We start from the raw sequence: 19727 nt of genomic DNA on the forward strand, positions 1-19727 counted from the left end.
TAAATTAAGGTGGTGCAAAAACTGAGATAACCACAAGGCTTGCGGTAAAGATAATGTGTTAAATCAGTGATAAATCATAAAACTACATATGCAGATCATCCATTTAGATAAAAACACAGATTGTAGTTTTAAAACAATGGGAGGAGAAGAAGAAAATTATAGTTGAAAATAATAGGTGACAGGTCTACAGCAAATATTTTCCAAAAAGAATAAAAAATAAAATTACATGAGCAACAAATGATTTCTTGGTCTATTTACATATTTTCCTCCTGAAGCTATTATATATAAACATATCTCATTATTTTCTCAAAATGAAAAAGATTCCTTTGATAAAAAACCTAGAATACTAAAATTGGAAATAAAATAATTAGTATTAGCTAAGTAAAATCCACAAAACTTTGCCATGTAGGAATAAATCTACTTAGAATATGATTTCTTAAGGAGCACCTGGGTGGCTCAGTCCATTAAGCTTCTGACTCTTGATTTCAGCGCATGATCTCACAGTTCTTGAGACTGAGCCCCACATCGGGCTCCATGCTGAGGAACTTGCCTGGGAATCTCTCTTTCTCCTTCTCTCTCCTTCTCTCTCTCGCCCTCCCCCACTCTTCTCTCTCTCTCAAAATAAATTTTAAAAAAGAAAGAATATGATTTCTTTCTCTTAAGCAACATTAGAAATCCCTCGTGCTGGTTTTTAATTGGTACAACTTTCTGGAGAGCAATTTAACAGTATTTTTTAAGAATCTAAAAAGGTTCATACTCCTTGACCCAATCAATAATCCTACTTCTAGAAATCTGTGTATAGAGATGTTAAAGATTTATGTACAAAAAAGTTCAAAGCAGGTCACTGTCTAAATCAACAACAGTAGAAAAAATTATGGATGTATTTAGTAGGTTATATATTAATTAATAGCTTTATTATACTTAACGCTGTATATTAAGAAGAGAAATAATAAGCAGTATCCTAAAATTGTAGCAATTAGCCACACAAATATTTTTTTCTACATAACTACAAAAGAATTAGAAAAAAAAAGATGATGGTTTTAAAGGAAATGTAAGATTTATGGCTTGAACTAACAATCTCATTCTAAAAATTTACCATGAGCGGAAACTCATAAACAAGCAAAAAAATGTATGTACAAGATTTACTGCAGTATTATCATAATCATAAAAATCTATCTTCACTGTTTTATAAGCAAAGTTTCATTGAAACACAGTCTTGTCCATTTACCCATTCATTTAAGTATTGCCTAAAGCTGCTTTCATGCTACAATGGCAGAGATGAATAGTTCCAACAGTGACCATAAGGTCCACAAAGCCCAAAATATTTACTGGTCCTTTGCAGAAAGAGCTTGTGGACCCCTAATTTAAACTAACCCACAATGATAACAACATGCAGGAGTGATATTAACGTTTTCTCAAATGACACAAATATTCTAATTTTATTTCTATTTGCATTCTAAAGAAAAATTGTTTTAAATGTGGTATTTTGAACAAAACTTGATATGGAATATACTTCCCACAAAATTGTTTTCAATTATCAGAAATCCCAGTCGTACATTTCATTATTGCTTGAGCTCTTGGGTTTCGGGACAACGAGTCCTTGTCCCATATCAACCCTACCTCCCTTCCCACCACTCCCACCAGCAGTCCTATACCACTCTCCTAGCGGTGTTGCCAATACTTATGCTACACAATCAGTACACAGTTCAAACCCAGGAAAATACAGGCATTCTAAACACAGTATTTTGTCTATAAACCAGCATAGTCAGGTATCTTTAAAAGCCCTGTATAAACCAACAACAGCATGTCATTTGGAAATTTCTACCAAAACAATAACAATGAAGAGTAATTTACAAGAATATTCTAAATGCTTAAAAGTCTCCAAACAAAATGAGTTAAGAAATGAGATTTAAGCACTGAAGTACATTTTCCTCCTATTTTAGTTGTAAAGATATTATTTCTCTAATCACTAAAAAGGAAAAAAAAATGCTGCCAAATAAGCTATAAAATTCCATCAAGATGTATCTTGAGGTACATTTTTTTTGCATTTTAAATATTTCTTATATATGTTTAAAATGCAAAAAAAAAAAAAATAATGTACCTCAGGATTTAAGAAATGCAGTAGTATCATAATTAGGCATTCCAATTTCAAAGAAAATTCAAAATTTTCAGTTATTTTATAGATTAAGTAAGCTTTTCCTGTAAAATTTCCTCTAAAGGACAATCAGTTCTTTTAGAATAAAGTTATATACTAACTAGTCCTCTCAAATTTTCCTGTCTGGATTACCTATAAGACTTTTAAAAATACAGATAGATTCCTGAGCTTTAATCCAGATCTCTTACATAAGAGAGGGGAACCCAGGAATCTACATTTTTAACAAGAATTTTAACAAGTATTCCTCATAATAAGTATGAGGACCTTAATACTAAAAATATTTTTATTTACAGTAACTGGTTAATAACTTGACTGTTATTTCTTTATTGTTCTATTAAGTCCAAACTGCCTCTAATGAGAGACTAGAATAATTTATATAATAAGTTAGACTACCAATACCAATTTTACACTTAATATGAGGTAAATAAATTTTCTGAAAACCTTTCAAGAGATACAAATTGAAGTTTAAGTTACAGCAACTATGTTAAAGGATTTTTCACAATTTTCGAAGTATTTTATTGTGCAAACATTAAGTGGATCAACATCTATGAGGGATGGAAGGACAATACCATGTTTTTCAAATTTTACTAGGTCAAGATTGCTAAAGTCTTATAAGAGGTCACTGTAGTGCACATTAGCTCACTACTCGGAAGAAAAAAATATGGCCTACAGAATACAGAAATCTATCTGCTTTGTGTACTTTGTTGTCAGTAGAGAACAATCTGCTTGAAAATAAAATGTACCCAGTATGAGATATACTAGATGTTACACACAAAATACGATTAATTACATATCATACCAAGACTTCCTTACATCTTTGATAAAGAAAAATACATTTTTTAAATGTTTATCATCAATTTACCAAGGGAAAATTAGTAAATTAAATAGCAAAGAGCATTCAAATCAATTAAAAGCTATCTAAATTAACCAGGCACAGAATTCCAGGGAGGGGAGGGGGATATAATTACGCTATCCCTCTAATATTTCCAGTAGTCAGATTCAATGAGTTATGCAATTTTAAGTTACTGGCAGGCAGGCTGTCTAAAACTGAATGTGTTTTTTAACTATTCCAAAAAATGTTCTTGTGTGAATTTTATTTTTCGAATTTAGTTCTCTTCTGCTATTACAAATGCAAGGCTATAAATTAACATAACATAGTAACCCAGAAAAGTCAAGCTGCATAGTGACCCTAGGAAGACCTCAGGGAAAGCCTTGATGTTCTCTATTAATTTTTCTTACAGAATCTGTTGCTGAGCCTTTTAAATTTCATGTACATGTTAGAAGATAAAGGCAAAAATATACACTGTGACATAATGAAGTAATCTACCATATATTGTACCTAAGTTTATTAAAAACAGCAACAAAGAACAAAATCATCTTGATTGTTAATATCTTAACCTTTTGATTTAAAACACCCACATTTCTTTTCTTCAGTTTAAAATTTTACTTGTATTGGTATTTTTTTATAGAAGTATAAAAATAATAAATTAGTTTATTAATGACTTTGAAGCTATTCGAGGCCTCTGTGTAAATGCTTAAATCAGAACAGTGACCTCATTCAGAAGTTATAAAAGTGACAAAGTGAACGAAGACAAACACTTTCCAACAACATAGTAAAGAAGAAAATAAGAGGGTGGTGGAGATACCTGTATTCTATTTTCAATGTTTAAACTGTATTACATTTAAACCTCAATCAAGATGTTTTTCAACATGGCTACCACTTGTTTGGAGTAGAAGAGGATACTCCTCAAAAGGAGCTAAGATAATTAGAAAACATGTTCTTACAAAGGTTATTTAAGTCCCAGCAAATAAAAGATTCTTTTTACTCAGGAGGAAAAATACTTTTCAGGTGTTCTGTGTTAATCTACTTGTTCAATAGAATATCTCCCCATTAGTTTAAAAAGAAAAAGAGGTAAAAAAGGAAACTAAAATATTCATAGCACTGTTACATGCAATCACCCATTTAATCTTGGGTTGTTTTTGTTGTTGTTTTGGTTTATTGGGTTCAGGATCATAAACATATTTTAGATCTAAAAATATATCACTCTAGTTAATAATGCAAACCAGCAATACCAAGTAACTCAGAAAACACAAAACTGCTAACATTAACAGGGTCAGAACTTGGCAAGGGATAGCAGAATGTCATCCTGAAAAACATCCAATAGATCATAACCTGATTATATGTTAGCACAAGTTCTACAAAATGTTTGTTAGTTCAGGATTGTCTATATATAAACTGTATCGTAACTGCCACACAATTGCATGCTATTTTTATTTGATATAACAGCAAAAAGCAATGTCCCTATTACATTAAGTTTGAATTAAAGAAATGGCAATTTAAAATCATACAGTTCTAAGGGTCAGATAAATCTAGGGAACTTGGAATACTCTTTAAAAGAGCTAAATGCTGTAATTCCCATGTATAAGAAGAATACCACCAGCTTTTTGCTTTTCTCACAAAATAAAAACTACAAATTTGGGGTTTTAGTATTTGCCAACATACTTAAGACACGCTTTTCACATTTGCCAATTTTAAATAAATTTAAAGGATTCTAATATCATGAAAAACAAATGAGAGAGAAAAAAAAGGTGGATTGGGTAACCTTGCCCTCTAGGCTCTCGTTCTATTATAATTACCACTTACATAAGTTTTATCTAGCTACATAATGCGCTGATAATTTATAAATATCAATTGAAATTTGGAGCATTTCTTCACTAAAGAAGACAGAAGAACTTCATTTAAATAAATATTCCTATTTTTTAAATGTAAGACTTACCCGTCTTCGACAAAAGGGGAGGCCTTGGGCAATGATGCTAATGCTAAATATCTTCATCACAGTTTGATGTGGTAGAGGCTCTTTTGCACTTTTAAGATCAACAGGAACCAAGCCATGGTTTAAAGTAGCTTTTCCTGGTTTTGACATTTTAAAACTCCTCTCAGTTGATGAATACTTTCTACATGTAATACAGGCACATTACTAAAAATTCTAGCCACCAAATTAAAATATAATTTTCTAATTAAAAAACAAAACAAAACAAAACAAAAAGGCTGAGAACCCAAGGCCTGCTGCTTTTGTCTTTCAACCTTCTCCTACCAAATGTCCTGACCTGTCTGAGGCTTGGTGAAGTGCAAACTATCCTAGAATAGCCAGGAATTATAAACTACTGAAGTGAAAGCTCCTGCTCCTGCCAGTCAAACAGCTGGTGAACCTCCCATACAAAGTCAGTAATGGGAATACAACCAAAGCAGGGCAATGCTGTAGGGTCCCTTTTCAAACTTCTGCAACTACTAACTCAGGTATTCCCTAGAAAGTGAAAGTAAAGTTTTCCTTACGAAACTCCAAAAAATAAATACTGTATTTTCTCTCAAATATCTTGAGTCTTCCTTACCCAAATATCAGCATTAATATCTTAGGAATGTTTTTAAAATGTGCTTCACATTTAAGGACAGTATGCATGCACACATTTGTTCTTAGATATATTCAGAATGAGCACTATATTCTCAAGCATTCATCTTAAGCATGCTCTCTTTTCCATACATACCGTTCTTTATCTCATACTAAAACATTAAATTCACTCTAGCTCCCTAAAGCTATTAATATGCACTTCACATTAATCTTATCAGTAGACATTGTAGTTGTTTGCAAATGTCAGTTCAATTGCTGTAATTCTGAAAAACTCAGTGATTCCACTTGAAAGTATATGTCATGTGATTAAAGATATATATATATATATATATATATATATATATATATATATATACATATATAAGCAAGTACTTACAAATGTAGCCTGTGATGGGAAATTATTATAGTAAATAGTAACTAAGCCATTCATCGCAAATCGCTAGTGCCTAATTTCTCCAACATGCCATGGTCAGATAAATCTTCCTAAAACACAGAGAGAGAATGTGGTGTACAATCCAAACCTCAGAAACTTTCAATGGTTCCTCAATTTGGAGACAAAGACTCTCCTCAAAGTGGTCCCAAACTAATCTCTCCAGCATTACCTCAAACATTTCCCTAAATTAACCACTTATGCCAGTGTTACTTAGTTATAAAGCGTAGTGTTACTACGCTTTATATTCAAACCCATGAACTAGACTGTTAACGAAGATAAGAAAAAAAAAAACTGAGCGTGAGAATTAATAGATGGTAGGTAATCGACACGAACTATGTTCACAACGCTCGGTTAACTAGTTTGTTTTCTCCGTCCATTCCACTGTCCTTTCCAAAAGCCAGTGATCTCACTTATCTCTCCTTCCAATAGCTTTTATTGATCTCTATAAAGGGAACTTAGAATGTGATATGGAAAGAATTAGAAAGGAGAATGTCAGAAATAAGTGATTTCTTTTTTTACATTGGAGAGATCTGTCTTTCTAAATATAAAGTGGGCTACTAGGAAGCCAATCCATACACTAGAAATACTCCTAGCCCCACCAAGAAGCTATTTTATTAAACTACATTTTCCTTTCATACCACAATTTCAAATGCAGTTAAAAATGCAAAATCATTATCAGAGGTGACATTTTTAATTACACAAAAGTAAACAACCAAATTTCTCCAAAGAAAATACACAAATGATCAATAAACACATGTAAAGATGTTCAATATCACTAACCCCTAGGGAAAAGCAAATCAAAGCCAGAATGAACCACTACTACACACCCATTAGGATGGCTACAGATATACACACACACCATAAGAAGTGGTAGCAAGCATGTGTAGAGAAATTGGAACACTGTTTACTGTTGATGGGAACTTAAAATGTAAATGCTGGTGGGAGGTAGCTACTGTAGAAAATAGTGTATCAGTTCCTCAAAAAACTCCCACATGATCCAGCAATTCCACTTTTGGGTAAACCCCCCCCCCCCCAAAAGAGAACTGAAAGCAGGGACTCACAAATAGGTATTCATACGTCGCAACATATTCACAATAGCCAACAGGTGGAAGCAACCCAAGTAACCACTGACAGATGAATGAGCAAACAAAATGTGGTACATACATACAATGGGATATTATTCAGCCTTAAAAAGGAAGGAGATTCTGGTATATGCTACAACATGCATGCACCTTGAAGATACAATGGTTAAGTGAAATAAGTCAGTTTAAAAAGGAGAAATATTGTATGATTCCACTTACATGAGGTACCTAGCATGGTTAATTCATGGAGACAGAAAGTAGAATGGTGGTTGCCAGCAGCAAGTGGAAGAAAGGTCTAGAAAGTGAGTTTTTAATGGATACAGAGTTTCAGTTGGAAAAGATTAAAATGTTCTAGAGATAGAGATGGAGATGTTCTGCCCAACATTGTGAATGTATTTAAAGCCAGTGAATCGTATGCTCAAACATGGTCAAAATAGTAAATTTTATGCCATGGATATTTAACCACAACAAAAAAAATTATTTTAATAAAAAAGTAAATAATTTAGAACAATAATCACCCCTCTCCCCGCCCCCCCCCCAAAAAAAAAAAAAAAAAACCAACCCAGAGATCTAGGGATAGAAGAGAGTGTACTGGGAATCGTTAATTTGATATGGCCAAAAAAAAAAAAAAAAGGTGAGGCTGATATCTAAGATAACCATGTCTCCAGCCTCACCAAAGGGGGCGATAAATATCTCCAGCCTCATTCTAGTCCTATCACCTCTTCTGATGCTCACTTTATTTCTTAACACAAGACTTTTTTTTCCCCCAATATAACATGATCTTACTCCTTATCAGAAAAATCCCTTTGTTGCATGCAGTAGCTCCCATGGAATGCCCCTTTCCAAGTTACTATCAGTATCCACTTTGTTAATATTACATATCATTTTATGTATACTGACATTCTTTATTCTCAAAAAAATTCTCAGTGTTACCTTTGAAATCAGTTATTTAATTAAACCTTCAAAATTCCTTTCTTTGAACCACAAAGAAGATATAATTTAAACTATATGTTATTTTAATGCAGAAAAATTAGAAGAACATACTGCATTCCACAAGTTTAACATATTCTTCTGCATAGAAACATGAATCAAACAGATCAACTCCAAACTTAACTTTTACTTAATCCACTGATTAACAGAGATAATATAATGAAAATTATAAATTTTTCACTTTTATATTTAAAACTTTAAATATAAACTTTTTTATATTTTAAATTTTTTAAAGATTTAAAATCAAAGAACTTTACAGTTACATGTATTTACATGTAGATAGTCTTAAAGGAAAATATGAAGCTCTCTAATTTCCTTGGAGTCTGATCCTAAGGAGAAAGAAAAAAAAAGATTTGGAACTAAAAAAAAAATTTGGACTAAGAAAATTAAAATTAAAATGAACAGTGTTCTTTCTCCTGCTTGTAAGAGGGCAGAAATTGTTATGAAGCAGAATATTAGTTTTTCATTTTTAAGAAATTATTTATGATGATAAGAGTAGTAAAGGCTATTTGTATATTAAATGTGTTTTACATTAGATAACCAAGTTTTGATGAACACAAAGTAATGACATTTAATTCAACTCATTTTTTTAAATCAGTAAATAGCTGCCCTCAACTGGATAGTACAGAGTATTGCAACACTAGCAAACCAAACACTAAATCCAACTATGTGCTACAATATATGTCTGTAAAAAAGAGATATTACTAGTAACTGAGCAAAGTGAGTATTAATTTTCCAAAGTATATACTACCAAGTTTCATCATTTTGGGGGATTCAAGTTAACAGTACTTCTAAAGTAATGTTCTCAATCAGCATGAAAACATTCAAAATACCAAAATTTTAAATACAGAAGAAAAAAAAAAAAAACAATGAGGGAAATTATAGACCATGCATAGAAGAACTCTGATTGTTAACACTTTAAAATGCACCTAGTTCCATATGTTCAAGAAAAAGTAAAGTCTTGGTCTCAATCATATTTTTAAAAAAAAATTTTTTTAACGTTTATTTATTTTTGAGACAGAGAGAGACAGAGCATGAAAAGGGGAGGGGCAGAGAGAGAGAGAGACACAGAATCTGAAACAGGCTCCAGGCTCTGAGCAGTCAGCACAGAGCCCGACGCGGGGCTCGAACTCACAGACCGTGATATCATGACCTGAGCCGAAGTCGGACGCTTAACTGACCGAGCCACCCAGGTGCCCCAAGTCAATCATATTTTTTAAAACACTTAAGATATTCTTATTTATTTTTTTTTAATTTTTTTTTCAACGTTTTTTATTTATTTTTGGGACAGAGAGAGACAGAGCATGAACGGGGGAGGGGCAGAGAGAGAGGGAGACACAGAATCGGAAACAGGCTCCAGGCTCCGAGCCATCAGCCCAGAGCCTGACGCGGGGCTCGAACTCACGGACCGCGAGATCGTGACCTGGCTGAAGTCGGACGCTTAACCGACTGCGCCACCCAGGCGCCCCAAGATATTCTTATTTATTAACTCTCCTCCCAAGCTCAACTCTTCAAAAAGACAGACTCTTTTTAAGATGTTATGAACAAATATTAACGAGATGCTATATAGTAAGTAGGAGCATCAATACTAGAGCCAAACTACCTTAATCCAAAGCCTGAGGTTCTACTACTTATGAGTGGTTTGACCTTAAATTTATGACTCTATGCCTCAGTTTCATCTATATAAAACCTCCTCCCAGGATTTATACCAGTATTGACTTAGTTAATGTAAGTGAAGCACATAGAGCAATGCTTCACATCTAGTAAGTGTTCAGTACTGTTAGCTTCCATTACGATTACGACCACGACGACGACGACGACAACGACAACGACAACAACTACCACTACCACCACCACTACCTACCGCCACTCCATTAGGATCAAAAATCACATAGAGCTTTGTATTCTGTCTCAATTTTAAAAGTCACTAGGAAAGCAAACAGACATTCTAAAATCCATCTGTAATAACTTTAAGATAGAATATCTTAAAACATAATCATCTACAAGTTTTAGAAAGGCTTCCATAATTCTGGCAAAATTTTTACCTAAAAATGAAGCTGTGATGTCTTTTAAGATTCCAGATGTCACTGACTATCCATCCAACAATACAACATTAGGGAACTTGTGGTAAAGAGAAGATCTCTGTAAGGTATTTTGCCCACGCATCACTTTCTGATTTTCTTTCTTCTAAAAGTTTTTATTGGTCAAAGATGATTATATATAAATGCTAGTGTACCAAATATCACCAATATGGTACTTCTAAAATGTATTACGGTCCCATACATTCCAGTTCTCTTACAACAGCTACAAAAAGATTTACAGCTGTTTATTCTGGATTTCTACCTTTTCTTTCATTTATTACTATATTGAAGGCTAGGATTTAACTGCTCTTGACCAAAGGCCACAGTAGCTTAAAGATTTTCCATTTTCATAAACTATTCTTGAATCAGCTGAAACAACTCACTTGGAAGATAAGTTTACCTACAAGTATGAATGATTTCATACCAAGAGTTTACAAAGTCTCATATCGAAAACTTCTGACAGGAAGAATATCAGCATACATCATTTAAACTCCGTATCATTCACTACCTCTATGAATTTAAACAAGTGACTTGACTTACACTTTGGTAGAAACAGAAAAAATTCCAGATGCTAAATATTATACCACTATAAAAGTGAAATAAATCAGACTCAAGATCCTTTTGAGACAAGAATATGGTATTATAAAACATATTGATGTATTCAGGGATACAGAATGAGACATTATTCTCTGTATGTCAGTCATTCTTTTCCATCTTTCCTAACACCTTAGATACCAGAGTGTTAAAGTGTCTTCCTAGTCTAAGCAATCTATGTAAAAAGAGAGCAATTTAAACAGAGGCAAACAATGATAAATCAAGAAATTAAGTTCTTTGCTTAATGATAAATGAATGGTCAAGCTTGTAAAAACTGCAAAAAAAAAAACAAAAAAAATCTGAACAACAGACTGTTACTTCAATTGTAGAAACAAAAATACAATCAGATTTAGAATGCAAGAAACATATAAATATATGGCATTCCCTTTAAAATTTTATTATTCACAAAAGGCATAGGTCAAATGAATAGAAACATTTTATAAAAATTAAAAACATTCAAAATGACTCCTTAAAAAGTTATAAAAGACATTTAAATGCTCAAAGTGTTCAACTAAGATTACAACTTCCAATTATAATATATTTGAGATAGTCATGTATACATTTAACGGAGCAGTCCCTTCCTTATCCAGCATTTCAGTTAACCATGGTCAATTGAGGTCCTGAAGCAAATGATCTTTCTTCTGGCATATTGCCAAAAGGTCAATAGTACCTAATGCTTCACCACAATGCCTACACCATTCACCTCACTTCATCTCATCACATGAGCATTTTATCATCTTACACCATCACAAGAAGAAGGGTTAGTACAATATTGAGAGATCATATTCACATAACTTTGACTTTAGTATACTATTATAATTATTCTATTATTAGCTATTGTTGGTAATCTCTTACTATGCCTAATTTATACATTAAACTTTATCATAAGTCTGTTTGCATACGAAAAACATAGTATTTACAGAGTTTGATACTATCCAGGGTTTTAGGCATCCACTGGGTGTCTTGAACGTATTTCCCTGCTAATTTTCTTTACGTGGGCACCAAGGGCAGCCCCTAACTACGTAAGAGAAATTAGCTTGAGTTCTGAAACAGCACATGCAGTTTATACAAGTGTTATAAAAATGTGACCCGGCAATCAGACATTTGCAAAATAAAAGCATTATGTATGCATCATGTACATACTTTACAATGTCAAAGTAAAAATGCTACAATAGCAGATTACATAAAGTATTACAACTGCTTTGATTTATACACCCAAGATCTGACTGCTGGACATTTAGGTTGTTTCTGAATTCTACTGGAATTTTCCCGTTATTTCTAAATGATTGGCTAAAAATAAAGTTATAAAAAGTAAAATATAGAAAAACTGATCAGACAAGTCCTTCAAAATGATGACAAAACTATCCCCATGGTACACTAGAAATTTCATGATTCAAAAAAACCCAACTATTCATGAACTTATTTACAACTAAATTATTCTTGACTAAACTGTTGCATCTATCAACTCTCAGCCAAATTACTTGCAGTTGATACTCCAGGGAAATGTATCAGTATCCAAAAAACATTGGGTGAATTTTAAGTTCTAGTTTCAGCTCCACCACTAACCAGTGACCCTACATAAGTCTCTTAACTAGTCTCATTTCAGATTTCTAGAATGAGGAGGCTGGACTAGATGACTGAGAATGAAGTCTCTTGCAGTTTTAAGAGGATATTACAGTTCTGTTGGTACCACGTATAGAGCCTTCTTGGAATAGTGTTGGATTGTCAATTTGGTGAGCCTTCCTTTATTATAGTTTGGTGAATAGTATAGTTACAAAATACATCTAGATAAAATTCACTGCTACAATTCATTTGTGTATACCTTCTAAAAACTATCCCTTTATTGTGAATATATGTTAGTGTTGTATAATGATGAGAAAATATTTTCACTGGAAAAAAGCTACATGATGTAATCAGATGAAATTCAAGAAAAATAATCTTTGAGATTTTTCTGGTTCCATATTATACCATAATAATTTATATATTTTTTTATTTCCTACTTACCATAGCAGCTTAGTGACATCAGAATATATATATATTTTTTTTTTAAACAAGCAAACTTTGGATTTTACTGCCATATTTGTCTTAGAACTTTGTTATATTAAAATGAAACTTCTCATTCTTTCATTAAACATTTAAAGAAATATTTGTGATAAAACAAAAATCCAACTATAGGATTAAATTTTTTAAGTATTTCAGAAATGCCCAGTATGAAGTCCTTAATGACTTTAACATATAACTTGCCTCATGATTAAGTTTAAGTCTTACAGTCTGTGCTGAGTTAACCCCAGCTGTTAAAGTGGTCTTGCACAGCTGCTCACCAAGAATTCAGTTGATGATTATTATAGTTATACCTTTAAGTCAACTATGACAAAAATGACTCAGTAATTACAGGTATTTCAGTCATGCAAAAGCCTCATGAGATGACAAAGTGATTTAAAGCAACTTAATTTTCCACAATCCTCAAAATAAAATTAGGTGTAAGAAAGAAGACAAAAACTAATATTGGTTTTTGAAGACACGTCATTTAAGTTACTTTTATGAATAAGTTTAAGCATTAAAGGTTCATTAACCCTTCAGTTAAACTAAATATTACTTATCAATTATTTATTTCTCCTACAAAAATTCTGAAGAGTGGGGCACCTGGGTGGTTCAGTCGGTTAAGCATCCAACTTTGGCTCAGGCCTTGATCTGGCAGTTCCTCAGTTCGAGCCCTGCTTTGGGGCTCTGTGCTGACAGCTCAGAGCCTGGAGCCTGATTCAGATTCTGTGCCTCCCTCTATCTCTCTGCCTGCCTCTCTCTCTCTCTCTCTCTCCCTCTCTCTCTCTCTCTCAAAAAAAAAAAAAAAACAAAAAAAAAACAAACAAAAAAAAAACATTAAAAAATTCTGAAGAGTGCTGTGGGTCAGGGAGTCATAAATAAGGGCATAATATTAATAAATCTTTTAATAGGAATGATGATAATAATGTCATGCAGGTGGTTTTTCAGTACAGCTTTGAAAATATTAAGCTCCAATGTAGTTAAGTTCACCAAATTGATGGTTTAACACATTATAGAAACTTATCCTATGAAAAATAAAGAGCTGAATCTATGGAAACGTAAGATACTTGACCGTGTTGACAATTTAAAAAGTAAAATCAGAGGGGGAAGACAACTATGTTTATTATACTGTTAAGTTTGGCACAATTATAAATAAAAAACAATTACTTTGAGATGAACATAGTTCCACAATTTCACTTATATAATTCTCAGTAATATGCTATGAAAGCATGTGAGATTTACCAATATTCAGTGAATACTGACAAAGTACTCATTTATCAATATTCACTTTAACATCAAGTTTAAGTATAGAATTATTCATTAAGCATAGAATATACTTTAAGTATACAATTAAGCTACAGAAAAGACATATATAGGGTCTCATTCCTGCATGGGCTGACAGCTGATACCACTGGCCTTTTACATTGTCAAAATTACACACTAACATTAATTTTATAGCTGAAGTTTAAAATAAACTGTAGTCTAAGTTTTCATTCTTCCCAGGAAATAAAACACTAACTGGTTATTAAGAAAGATTAAAAGTAAAATTCCATCCCTGTAATTCTTGGTTATGCATAAAACAAAGATCACAGGATGGAAGCAGGAAGCCCAGGGATGCTAGGAGACTATCAGAGACCAATAGGAGATATAAAGGAAGTTTACGGCTACAGGGCTTAGAAAATATGATGCATTTTTTTCAGACTGATACAGTGATGTGGGAGAAGAATTAAACACTGACAGAGTTCCTAGTAGATCATGTTATATTTCACTTAAATATTAGAAAAGACTGGGAAGTATCATTATCCTACATCTTATAGACAAGGAAATTGAAGCTCCAAAGGGCTTAAAAAATTGTTCGAGGCAACAGAGCTGCAAGGCAGTGGAGTTGAGATTTTTACCCTAGCATGTCTAATTCCTAAACTCATGTTCTGTATTAAAAACATATTCTATTCTGGGGTGCCTGCCTGGGTGGCTCAACTGGTTAAGCATCTGACTTTGGCTCAGGTCATGATCTCGAGGTTGGTGGGTGTGAACCCTATGTTGGGCTCTGTGCTGACAGCTCAGAGCCTGGAATCGGCTTTGGATTCTGTCTCTCTGCCCCTCCCCCACTTGCACTCTGTCTTTGTCAAAAATAAATACTAAAAAAAAAAATTCTTTTTAAAGCATATTCCATTCTATAGAATGTTAAGCCTAACTTACTTGTGTACTTTATAATTGGGCTGTTTGGAGTTTTACTTTTTACGATCCAGGAAACCTTGGTTTGTGAGCATAACTCATTCTGGAAACATGCTTGTAATCCAAAGCACCCATATATCAAAGTGAATTTCAAGAACCATTGGCTCAGCTGTGATCATGTGATGCTTGGCGTCACATACTACTCATATTGCAAGACATCACTCATTTATCAAGTTAAAATTTATTAGAAAGGTTTGTTCATCTTGTGGAACACTCACAGAACAAGTTACTTGCAATCCAAGGTTTTACTGCATATGTTTCAGGTATGTAAGTTTGCCAGATAACGGAGCTCTAGATAACTGAAATAAAGTATTGTGTAAGACACATATATTATATATGGAATCTGCTTTAATGAGCCTGAATTTTATGAAGTCCAAATGAAAAGAAAAAAAGAAACAGTTATAAAAGCAAAGATATTATGATCCCCCTATAGCAGACTGTATTTTTCAAAGATGGTCATTGCAATATCCCCCATCTTACATGCTCTTCTTACAATGTACTCTGACACGCATTCCACTGACAAGTGAAGTTTATTTCAAACAAAAGAAAATGTGTAAGTTACATTATGTGACTTTCTAGTATAAGTCTTAAGAGATTCAGCTTCCACCTTACTTACTGAGATACTCACATGGTAGCCCTGTTTTAAGTAGCCTAATTGCCCTGAGGCCACCATGCTGTGAAGAAACTTAAAATAGCCCAGGTAAAAAGACCACACATGTAGAAGTCCTGAGACTATATGAAGACAAAAAGATTCCTTTTTATTTTTTAATTTTTTAAACGTCTATTTATTTATTTGACAGAGAGACAGAGAGACAGAGAGACAGAGCAGGAGCAGGGGAGGGGCAGAGAAAGAGGGAGACACAGAATCCGAAGCAGGCTCCAGGCTCTGAGCTGTCAGCATAGAGCCTGACTTGAACTCACGAGCCATGAGATCATGACCTGAGCCAAAGTTGGATGCTTAACTGGCTAAGCCACCCAAGTGTCCCAAGAAAAAGATTCTTGGCCAGCCCCCAGCTGTTCTAAACTCTTATTTCCCCTGTAGACACCATCTGAATGAAACCCTGAATTAGCAATGCCCAAGTGAGCCCCTCCCAAATTCATAACCTAAAAGAACAATAAAAAATAGTAAATGAGTTGTTGTTTGTTATAATCTATAAAGCTTTGTAATGACTGGTTAAGTGACAACAGATAACTGAAACATCTTACAATAATACAAGGAGCACCATGAACACTGGTTTACTGTTGTAATATGATAAATATTATCGTAGTAGAGTGTTAACTTCAAAACTAAATGAGAATGGAAAGGATAACAGGGGATCCAGGATGAAAATTTGGGTATTTGGAGGGTGGCAAAAGTTTTGGTGACAAATTCTCACCTTGATGATACCCAATTTGAAATGAGGTGTTAAGCAAGTCTCTGGCTATTTTAATAATAAACTTGACAAACTGTTACACATTGCCCTGGTATGAATGTATATCCAAAAGAATTTGATATGTGACAAATAAAGGAAAACTCAACTTATTTTTGGATTTCCTAAAATCATGCTTGTCTTTATTCAAACCAAACTCAAATGACTAGAGGAGCAGGCAGCAAAATGAAGGAAACAGGTCAGGTTTAAGACCTGGAAAGCCCATTTAAAATTGCAAATGATAGTTGTTATGTATACACATGAGCTTAGTAAAGCCAGATACTACACATCTGCAAAATAAAAAAATCAATATTTTTATGTGAACTCTCCAGATTTTCAATTATTGGCAACAAATTTGAGTGTGTTAAAAAAATACTATATAAGCAATTTGCAATCTCTGCTCTGTTCTGGAGTGAAAAAACACAAAAACTAAATATAAGATTATTGATAGCTAAATGATATACAAGAATTCTCTTAAAATTTTAATCTCTTCTATGAACCAGTTAACAGAGTGAATGAGTATTACAAAATAAACCTGAAAACTGAAACTGAAAGTGATAAACATTATGGATGCACTTCAGCATATTTAAAGTTTTCACTCATTAGACCCTAAGACAGATGGCAGCATATTGGCAAAGTACAAACAATTCATTCTTGAAAACGAAATTTATAATGTAGACATATAAAACCAACATCTGGAACTAAGCAAATGAATAACTTATTTTACAAATTCACAAGTGCTTTCTTCATACTTCATTCCTTATTTGCATCTGATCTCAATAACCAGAAATTTCCACTTAAGACCAACCAAAAACAGAAAATTAAAGCATCTTCACTTTGAAAGTCAAGCTGCTTCTAAAAGCAATTGTGATTTCTAGAGCAGAGAAGCTACTTTCAATAACAGCATCGGTAAAGACCAAATGAACAGCAGGACATGGTACATTTGAACAAAGTAAATCCTTTGCTTAAAAAAAACAAACAACCAAACAATAATAATCTTATACACTATTTTTAGCCCTGGTGATCTATAAAAACAATCATCATTCTTCTATTTACTTTTTATATAATTGGAAGTTAAAGTTTACATGCAAGATGCTACCAAGGATTCTTACTACTAGGAGGAATCAAGTTAGCATTCTGTATCAGATGCAGCTAGTAGCTATACCAACATTTTACAAAATGTGCTCTCTAGAATGCATCCGAAATAGAAATAATTTCAACCTGACTGAAAACTATTCTTCCATTCATAATGACTGCTATCATTTGTTTATAATCATCTCTTAACTGCGAGAAATTTAGGTATTTCTGTAGTATTAAGCAGTAATTAATTATAGGATTTCTATAGAAGTACCAAAGAGAATCTTCTTTTGCATTTATTCTAGTTCCAGCTATTCAGTTCAAGAACACCCACATATCATTATAGAATAGAACTAGCATTTCCACCTCTTCTGAACATTTTCACATGAGGACCCAAAGCCCCAATACCACCAAAATTTACTTTCAGGTTCTCTTTCAAATTCCTTCTAGGGTTAACATTAACAACCAATTAGAAGGAGAAAAAAAAATCTGTTAGAGAGCAAAAGTGCTTCATGGTTAGCAGGGGCAAAATTTATAAATATCAAACAGCTGGACTCAATGCTAAAAGTCACAATAATTTAGGCAAAAATCAGTGGAATAGTTTCAATGTATCTAAGAGATAAGTATCTTTGGAAATAAAAATACTCTGCATAGCATGTTATCTAGCCTGAAGTAGTTAGTCAGTTTTAGTATGATCGTGTAACCTGACAATAATAAATCTTATGAAATATAATACCTAATACTCATTAAAGACTTACTATCTACCAGCCACTGTTCTAAGTACTTTATGTATACTGTCTCATTGAATCCTCTCAACACTGTATTACTGATGATGCTACTATCATCCTTAAGATAACTCTACAAGAGAAGTTAACAGTTTGCCCAAGGTCAAATTGCCACGAAGTTACAGAGCTAATAATTGAAAACTTCACAGTGTGACTACAGAGATCACAGTCTCTGCTTACTGCTATTCATAAGCATTTGTATTTGTTATAGATATGTTATTGAGGGCACAGTCTATTGAATCACTCATGAAGCCCCATGTGAGAAATTCCTTTTATATATTAGGAAAAGGGGTTACATGTGTGTGTGTGTGTGTGCGCGTGAGAGAGAGAGAGAGAGAGAGAGAGAGAGAGAGAGAGAGAGAGACTGACTTGTTTTCTCTTTCTTAGAGAGGACCAGCATATCCTCCTCTTCATTTTAATCACAATGAAACAGAGAGACAAGGTTATCGGCCAGTATTTTGCCAACTTTAATCTGTATTAGAATCATGGGAGTTTATTAAAAATGCACATCCCAACCCAAGCGATTTGGTTAAGTAGTTCTGAAATGTAACCCAGCAACTTGCATCGTTAGTAAGCACTCCAGATGTTTCTGACACATCTAGTATAGGGTCACACCTTGAAGAATACTGGTACAGGCCCTTATGAATGGCCAACCTTACTCCATTTCATCATAATTCTTTCCTCATCTTTTCTCCTGGCTTGGTCTTCATAATCTACTCCAGTATTTTACCTGGTACTAATTTTCATGTACATTTGATCATTTTATTCTATGTGTTTCTCCTACACATAGGCCATCTCAAATTACCTGTGGAAATTAGGATACACATTTCTTTGAAATGAGGCCAATTTATTTGGCAGTTTAACACCTAAAACTAGTACATTAAATTCATAAAGAAAAAAGTCCTCAAGTCACTGATCAAGGCACTTAATGGGCTATGTAAATGCTGTACTTTTACTCCAAACAACCTCATGCTCTTAATGGATCTACACTGATGCAAATTATTTTAATTATGCAATGAGTGATGAACAGCACACTCTTTTCCCTCGTATCATGTCTAGTGAAAAATTGGTGGTCCATAGGTCAAACCAGCCTAAGAAATGCTTTTGAAAAACTTGGACCTGGTGAAAAACACCAACTTATAAAAAACTTAACAATTCCAGAATTCCAGTGACTTTTCAAAAATTGAAAAATAAGGCAATATTAGGATTGCAATTTTCACACTAACCCCCTTCAGAAATGCTCTGGCTCTCTGGGTCTTATGTTTAGTCAATTAAATTAACTTAAATTACTTTTCTGACCCTGATGATCTCTTGAGTTTGTGTCTCCTATAAACTGTGATATAGGGAAGTGAGCTTAAGAAAGTTCTCTGGTTGAAAATCATTTCAGTATGATCGAGGAATCACTGATGGAAACTACTTACAATACAGGTGAATGAGAT

The 19727-nt window shown here is 33.4% G+C and overlaps 1 protein-coding gene across 6 annotated transcripts in view; it reads right to left on the bottom strand.

The window, feature by feature from the left end:
• The window catches only part of FBXW7 (F-box and WD repeat domain containing 7), a 512478-nt gene that overhangs the window by 56044 nt on the left and 436707 nt on the right, over nucleotides 1-19727 (bottom strand). Inside the window, exon 1 of one of the 6 annotated variants that reach the window (XM_049632300.1) lies at nucleotides 4933-5870. The exons of the other annotated variants lie outside the window; for them this stretch is intronic. Within the exon in view, the coding sequence (XP_049488257.1) occupies nucleotides 4933-5079 (147 nt within the window). The 5' untranslated portion in view covers nucleotides 5080-5870. Of the gene's footprint in view, nucleotides 1-4932; nucleotides 5871-19727 lie in introns of those variants that run through there. 6 annotated transcript variants of the gene reach the window in all.

This window comes from Panthera uncia, chromosome B1, assembly GCF_023721935.1.
Source record: "Panthera uncia isolate 11264 chromosome B1, Puncia_PCG_1.0, whole genome shotgun sequence".
NCBI classification, from domain to species: domain Eukaryota; kingdom Metazoa; phylum Chordata; class Mammalia; order Carnivora; family Felidae; genus Panthera; species Panthera uncia.